The 7,248-nt window shown below is 45.1% G+C and overlaps 1 protein-coding gene across 2 annotated transcripts; it reads left to right on the forward strand.

The window, feature by feature from the left end:
- Positions 1-1,577: 1,577 nt before the first annotated feature.
- On the forward strand, positions 1,578-6,252 carry LOC123160447 ((R)-mandelonitrile lyase-like). Of its 2 annotated transcripts, none has more exons than XM_044578262.1 (5): positions 1,578-1,721; positions 1,830-2,209; positions 2,385-2,700; positions 4,720-5,613; positions 5,808-6,252. In XM_044578262.1, the coding sequence occupies exons 1-4, from the start codon at positions 1,634-1,636 to the stop codon at positions 5,568-5,570; spliced, it is 1,635 nt and encodes a 544-aa protein (XP_044434197.1). In that variant the 5' UTR covers positions 1,578-1,633; the 3' UTR covers positions 5,571-5,613; positions 5,808-6,252. The 2 variants fall into 2 exon arrangements, with proteins under 2 accessions (XP_044434197.1, XP_044434196.1); XM_044578261.1 differs by having other exon boundaries at positions 1,584-1,721; positions 4,704-5,613.
- The last annotated feature ends 996 nt before the right edge of the window (positions 6,253-7,248 follow it).

A 7,248-nucleotide genomic window follows, 5' to 3' on the forward strand; every position in this document is an offset into this window, starting at 1 on the left:
GCTCGTGACATTTCTAAAAAGTGTTTGCAATGTATAAAAATGTTTGCATAATTAAATAAAATTATGTACCATCCAAAAATTGTTCGTGACACTAGAAAAAAAGTCTTCACGGCATTTAGAAAAATGTTTATGCGTCTCAAAAATATGCCCACTACATTTAAAATAATATTTATACACTGTAAATGAAATTTCCACGTAATTTATAAAAAAAATGTATTGTACCGTTCAGAAAATGTTCAAGGCACTGAAAAATATGCTCTAACACTTATCTAGTAATTTGCACATTTAAAATTATGGGTTCATTGCATTTATTAAAAATGTTCAATGTGTATAACTGTTGAATATGTTCTGAAGAAAGTTTAACATCTACTCCCTCCGTCCGGAAATTCTTGTCCTTAAAATTGATAAAATATCTATAACTAAAATAAGTCTAGATACAACCATTTCGAGGACAAGTATTTCTGGATGGAGGGAATATTAGAAAAATATTCAAAAATATTCATTGTGTACTAAAAATGTTGAATGTGTATCTGAAAACCTGTATATGAAAATGTTCAATGCATATTTAAATAAAAGTGTCGGTCAGTAGTAACTTAGTAATAAATGTGTATTTGAAAGGTTGTATACAAAAATGTTCAACGTGTACTAAAAATGTTCGATTATGTATTCAACAGACTCTAAAACCAGCCAGGTACCCATCTCTAGAGTTTTTACAAAACCGTTATCCTTGACTTGACCGCTAAGTTGAGCGATTCAGGCAAGACGAGCAAGCAACTAGTTGACGAGCATTCCTTTGGGAGCCTTGCAACGATCACTTGCGGGTGGGCTGGGAGTGCGCCACTTGGCGCGCTCTCGGCCGCCGCCATATGTCGCACTCTGGGCGCTCCCTTCGTTTTTTTTCGCAAACGTTTTTGGCTTTTAAAATGATTTTTTCTGGGTTTATTTTTGGCTTTCTACTTGCCTTCCTTAGATTTTGGACAAAAAAATCGAATTTCTTTTCGCGGAAAAACACTTTTTTTTCTTCCGTGAAAGGCACGGTACAAGAAAATGAGTTTCTTATTTATTTTTCTTCTGCGAGAGGCACAGTTTTGCTTCCACGAGAGGCATGATTGTGCTTTCGCGAGAGGCACGGCCCTGCCTCCCGAAAACGGAAAAAATGCGTTTTCTGTTAGAATCTAGTTTTAAAGATCTTGACGCGAGGTTTGGACGCACGGTTTGAGAGATAAAATGTTTTGAACAAACGGATTCACGAGAAAAGGGAAAACTCTTATGTTGCGATAAGTGGCGCACATGCAGAACGTAACTTGTCACAACTTGAAAAGATAGGAGTAATCTTTCCAAAGAGTACTTCTCAATTAGTGATTTCGGTGAGACGAGGTTAGGTTTTGCAGTAAGCTAGAAACAAGAAGACGTAGACCCTGCTACTCGAGAGGCCCATTTTTGCCCCGTTCTGTTCAAAGGCCCAACAGACTCGGAAGCGAGAGAACCCCGTAATCAACAGACTCTAAAAAAAACAAAACTGTAAGCCGTTTCCGTTTTCCCTCCATCTCCAACAGCTAAACCCCATTTCCGCTTCGTCTTCTCCGCTCGTCACACTCCCCGCCACCGTCTCCTCCCCACCCACCCCACGGCCATGGCCGCCACCCCCACACCCCTCCTCCTCCTCGCCCTCCCCTTCCTCTTCGCCGCCCTCGCCGCGGCCCAGCCCCGCCCCTTCGGAGGTAACTCACCAACCAAACCCGCGCGCCTGGGAGCAGGATCACGCCCCGATTAGGCCCGAGATTCGCGAGATCTGTCCGCGGGCGTCTGACTCGTGTGTTCCTCCACAGGGGCGCCGCCGGGGTACGCGCGGTACGTGACCGACGCGACGGCGACGGGCGTGGAGGAGGAGTACGACTACATCGTGGTGGGGGGCGGCGCGGCGGGGTGCCCGCTGGCGGCAACGCTCGCGGGGCCCGGCGGGGGTCGCGTGCTGCTGCTCGAGCGCGGCGGCGCGCCCGCCGAGTTCCCGGCGCTCGCCACCGCCGGCGGCTTCGTCAGGACACTCGCGCTCGCCGACCCCTCGCCGGACTCCGACGCGCCCGCGCAGGCCTTCAGCTCCGAGGACGGCGTCCCCAACGTGCGCGCGCGGGTGCTCGGCGGCGGCACCGCCATCAACGCCGGCTTCTACTCCCGCGCGCACCCCGGCTGGTTCCACGGCCACGGGGAGGTCTGCTTCTCCAATCCTTATTTTGTTCAGTTCGGTCATGTGGATCCATTCATACAGAATTGAGCAGTGATAAAGCCCAATCATGATACCCAAAATAAGAACATTCATCCCAAAAGGGTTACAACGATTAACACTTCTGAAAGTGACATTTCTCTGTTGATTGTTGGAGATTCAGGACGCCGAGGTGCCGGATTGGGACATGCGGCTGGTGAACTCATCATACGAGTGGGTGGAGCAAGAGCTGACATTCCAGCCGGAGGTGCACGGGTGGCAGGCGGCAGTGAGGGCCGCGCTGCTGGAAGCGAACGTGACGCCGTGGAACGGCTTCACGGTGGAACATGTCACTGGCACAAAGATTGGTGCCACCACCTTTGATGCATCAGGACGCCGCCACAGCGCCGCGGACCTCCTTGCTTTCGCCCGCCCTGGCCGTCTCCATGTCGCTGTCCGTGCTGCCGTTACACGCGTCATAATCAACCCTATTGATCCTGGTGAGTGATTTCTTATTCTACTTCTTGCTTGTTTGTCCACATAGTTCCACTTTAGAAATTTTGAATTTGCTTGTCATATTGCTGCATAATGCATTTTGCCACAAAATTATGTCTGAAATGCGAATTTTGACTTGCCATAGCCCATATATAACCGCATTAGTAAGTGGTGTCCTCAATGCCTTACATCAGTTTGGTCACCGTTTGTTTGATCATGCCAACCGTTTGAATGCTGGATTTCTAGGAAGAGGGGGCTGCTGTATATGTAATGCATGATAATCATAATAACTATTGGGCCTCCTGGACTCACATAATAGCAAGAGTCTAGACTAATGCTGATTTCTGAGCGGTAAGCTATGCGAAAATGCTGATGTGAGCATACTTCTATTATTGTTTTGTTTGCTTGTTTCTGTATGAGATATGCTACTTGTGAGGGGTTGTACCTAGATTAGAATAGTAAAAGTTTTTTCCTAATTAATCCACTGTAGTAGCTTGGTAACTGAAGACCTTGTATGTTTCACACACAAAATAATCATTTCTGGGACTCGTGTGGAGAAACAAGTAGCACTTGTAGTGGACAGCTAGATGCCGTGCAAATTTTCTTGTTCCAGTAATGTTTGAGTATCTGTTAACAGAATAACATTACTAAACAGCCCTCTCTTGTGTTCCTGTTATGAGAATTGTTTCATCAAGGACGATATGCCAGACTGATATATGTGTTCAATCTTCAGTGTGAACAATTGGTGTTTTCCTCTTAGTTTGGCCCCTAAATATTTTTCTTCAAGCTCCACTGGCGCCTACTGTTGTCTTCAGTTTCCTCAGAGCCATCCTACATTCCTACTCTTAGTGGTGCCAACACTTTTCGCCCCAAAATCCCATTAAAATAATCGCACAACCTTGTCCTGGTACAGCAAGTACCAGTTCTTGAACGTTTGCACAGTTTTCCTCCAAAGTATTCTGCATAGAGCTCTAACTAACATTTTGAGACCTTATAGGTTTCACAAACAAAATATGCATTATCGAGACACTTGGGTATATAAACAAGTAGTAGTAGCAGTTGTACTGGACAACTGGTTATTTTGTATCTTTTCTTGTTCAAGTAATTCTTGAGTATCTGTTAACAAAACAACCATATAGTAGTCCTCTAATTCAACTCAGTTCAAAATTAACAGCCCTCTCTTGTGGTCCTGTTATAGCAATTGTTCCTTCGAGAATATGCCAGAATGACATGTGTTGACTGCAAATAATTGGTGTTCTTCCTCTTAGCTTTGCCCCATAAATATTTTTTCTTCAAGCTCCACCGCTGCCTCCTGTTGTCTTCAGTTTACTCAGAGCCATCCTACATTCCTACTCTTAGTGGCGCCAGCGATTTTTGCCCCATAGTCCCACTAAAATGATCGCAGAACCTTGTTCTGGCACAGCAAACACCAGTTCTTGAGTGTTTGCACAGTTTTCCTCCAAAGTATTCTACATAGAACTCTAATTAACATTTTGAGAGTGTGTATTATTTCTTATTTTCCAAAGAGCCCACATAACTGCAGAAGTTGCCATATATATCATGCATTTCCGAAATATCAGAACATACCAAATTACTGATCACAACTTACTCTTTGTGTAACTGCCACTGCAAACTGAAACTTTTGTGGTATTTATTCATGTCACTTTATGCTTGCTTAACATTTTGTGGAAAAAAGAAGCTTAATGGTGGAATCTACTTAGACTAGATTAGCTCCTTTCCACATTAGCTACTATCACTTATGCTTAATGGTGCAAACTGAAACTTTTGTGGTATTTATTCATGTCACTTATGCTTGCTTAACATTTTGAGGAAAAAAGAAGCTTCGTGGTGGAATCTACTTGTACTAGATTAGCTCCTTTCCACATTAGCTACTATAAGAATTATCCTGAACCAATGGCGTTTCATATTACCAGCACATGCCTTTTTTTAGCTCTAAAAGTGTGCAAGTATGAGTGAACTTTGCCCTTTTTCTGTACTTATTATCCAGCCGCACGCCGTGGAAGGTCACGACCAGCGGTGGCAGCGGTTGGCGTCGTGTACCAGGACCGTCTTCTCCAGCAGCACCATGCCCTGCTGCGTCCAGGTGGGGAGGTCATACTTTCTGCAGGTACACTTGGAAGTCCACAGTTGCTGCTTCTCAGTGGCGTTGGTCCTGCTAGCGACCTTGCATCCCTCGGCATCCCTGTTTCTGTTGATTCCCCTGACGTTGGGAAGCACATGTTCGACAACCCTCGCAACGGCATCTCCATCATCCCATCAGTCCCCATCGACCACTCCCTCATCCAGGTGGTCGGCATCCCTTCTGCCAACGGCACTGCCTCCTACCTCGAGGCTGCATCATACATCGTCCCCGTTTCTCCCATGCTGCGCCCCGCCGGCCCTTTTATCAGCCCGACTTCACCACTCTATGTCACCATGGCAACCATCATGGAGAAGGTCCCTGGCCCGTTATCCGAGGGCTCGCTCTGGCTATCATCACCTAATCCCATGGAGACCCCCTCGGTGCGCTTCGACTACTTCAGCCGCCCCGAGGACCTGGCACAGTGTGTCGTCGGCGTGCGCCGCGTGGCACAGGTGCTCCAGAGCAGGACGATGGACATATTCCGTTCGGCCGCAGGAACGTCGAGCCAGGGCAGGAGAGGGCGTGCTAGGAGGGACTTCAGGATCGTTGGGGCGACCCTGCCACTCGATTGGAGCACAAACAACACTGCTGTGGCAGATTTCTGCAGGCGGACCGTGGCCACGCTGTGGCATTACCATGGAGGGTGTGTGGTTGGAAGGGTGGTTGACAAGGATTTCCGGGTCATGGGCACGCAGTCTCTTCGCGTGGTGGATGGGTCGACGTTCAGCGTGACGCCCGGGACGAATCCTCAGGCCACGGTGATGATGATGGGCAGGTATGAGCTGGGATATATATATATATAGTTCTTCTGCTAGTATTCATTTTGAGCAATGTTATATACTCCCTCTGTAAAGAAATATAAGAGCATTTAGATCACTAAAGTAGTGATCTAAACGCTCTAATATTTCGAGTACTACTAACTGGGATAGTAATCAACATGTTTCCATTGCTTTTATTGACATTTGACAGGTACATGGGGCTGAAGATGATCGCGGAGCGGCACAGCAGAAGGCTAGTGAACACATCATCATACAGTGAACTGCAGGAGTAACCCTCTTCCAGTGCTTGTGAACTGATCCAACACCAGGCAGCATTTCAGTGATATCCTATGGAGTGTTGGGGTGCGCCGTATTACTGCTCCTGCATCCGGTGCAGAACTGCTACGTACTTTTTTTGCCTAGCGATATACAACGTGTATATATTGTACAGTGATAGCAATATGCACGAGGAAGGAGATAGCATGACATGCCTTGATATCACAATTTTTCATAGCGAATAGCATCTGCCGGTTACGACGCTCTACGGGGATTAGTTGCTGACTATATACACGGGGATACAGCAATGCTGAGAGTCTATTGCTAGTGGATGTTACTTGTACTCTTATTTAACCTGAATAAAGCGTTTCCCTCCCTAACAGAGGACTGCCGAATTCATAACTTTGCTACTCCGGAGACAATTTCCCTTTACGATGTTTTTACGAAGATTGGTTTCTTTTTATACACGGGGATGCAACTATGCTGAGGGCTAATTGCATCCTAATGGATGTTGCTTGTGCTTTTATCTAGTCTGAACAAAGCGTTCCCCTGACTGCCGAATTTCGTAAAGTTTTGGACCGACTTTCTTGCCCTGGACCTGGAGATACAATTTCATTTGCTAACCTGGAAGCCTGGAGCAGCTTGATCCAGAACGTCTTGCGTAGAGAAAGGCCAAGCTTGTGAGTTCCTCTTCAGGTTACGTTTGTCCACCTTCAAAAAGCACGAAAAGTAAAGTCGGGTAGCTACATCATATATTTTCTTACACCTTAAAGCCAAGCGCAGTTTGATACTTGGCTACATAATATTGTTACATGGACAGAGGAATGGGCATGGATGTTCGCTAAGGCGAAGATTCACCGTCACAAGAAATGAACAATACCATTCGACCAAGGCGAGAGAAGTGACACTGATGAATGATAACTTGTACACATTCACATGCTCCAGAAACTTTTAGTGTCTGCAACTAAGCTAGTCAACAAATATTTGTTAGGATATTTGTTGGACCCGTACATTGTAGAAAACTTTATCAAGATATTTAGAAGTACTAAAATTGATATAAACACACTACACTAAATCCAAGCGTCGCAAGATAATCCGTGGATAAATATGATTTTGTCATATCTTTGTGTTTTTCTTAGGTTAGCATAATTCAATTGAACTAAAATTCCAAACTGAGGCAGTAAATATTATTATTTCCTTGCAAAATATAGTTCTACTTTTGCACACGATTGATGAATTTTATAGTTCTGAACCACGATTTAGATTATGATGAATATATTTTTGTTTTCAATCTTATTAAACAAAATAGAGAAATATTAATTAAACTTGTATGTGAAGTTTATATTCAAATATAAGATTTAGTTAAAATGTGACTT

This window comes from Triticum aestivum, chromosome 7B (assembly GCF_018294505.1).
Source record: "Triticum aestivum cultivar Chinese Spring chromosome 7B, IWGSC CS RefSeq v2.1, whole genome shotgun sequence".
In the NCBI taxonomy this organism is placed as follows: Eukaryota; Viridiplantae; Streptophyta; class Magnoliopsida; order Poales; family Poaceae; genus Triticum; species Triticum aestivum.

Coding starts and splice junctions, on each gene's coding strand:
- LOC123160447 (XM_044578261.1), top strand. CDS start 1,634: ATGGCCGCCACCCCCACACCCCTCCTCCTCCTCGCCCTCCCCTTCCTC. Junction 2,701..4,703: donor AATCAACCCTATTGATCCTG/GTGAGTGATTTC, acceptor CTTATTATCCAG/CCGCACGCCGTGGAAGGTCA. Junction 5,614..5,807: donor ACGGTGATGATGATGGGCAG/GTATGAGCTGGG, acceptor GACATTTGACAG/GTACATGGGGCTGAAGATGA.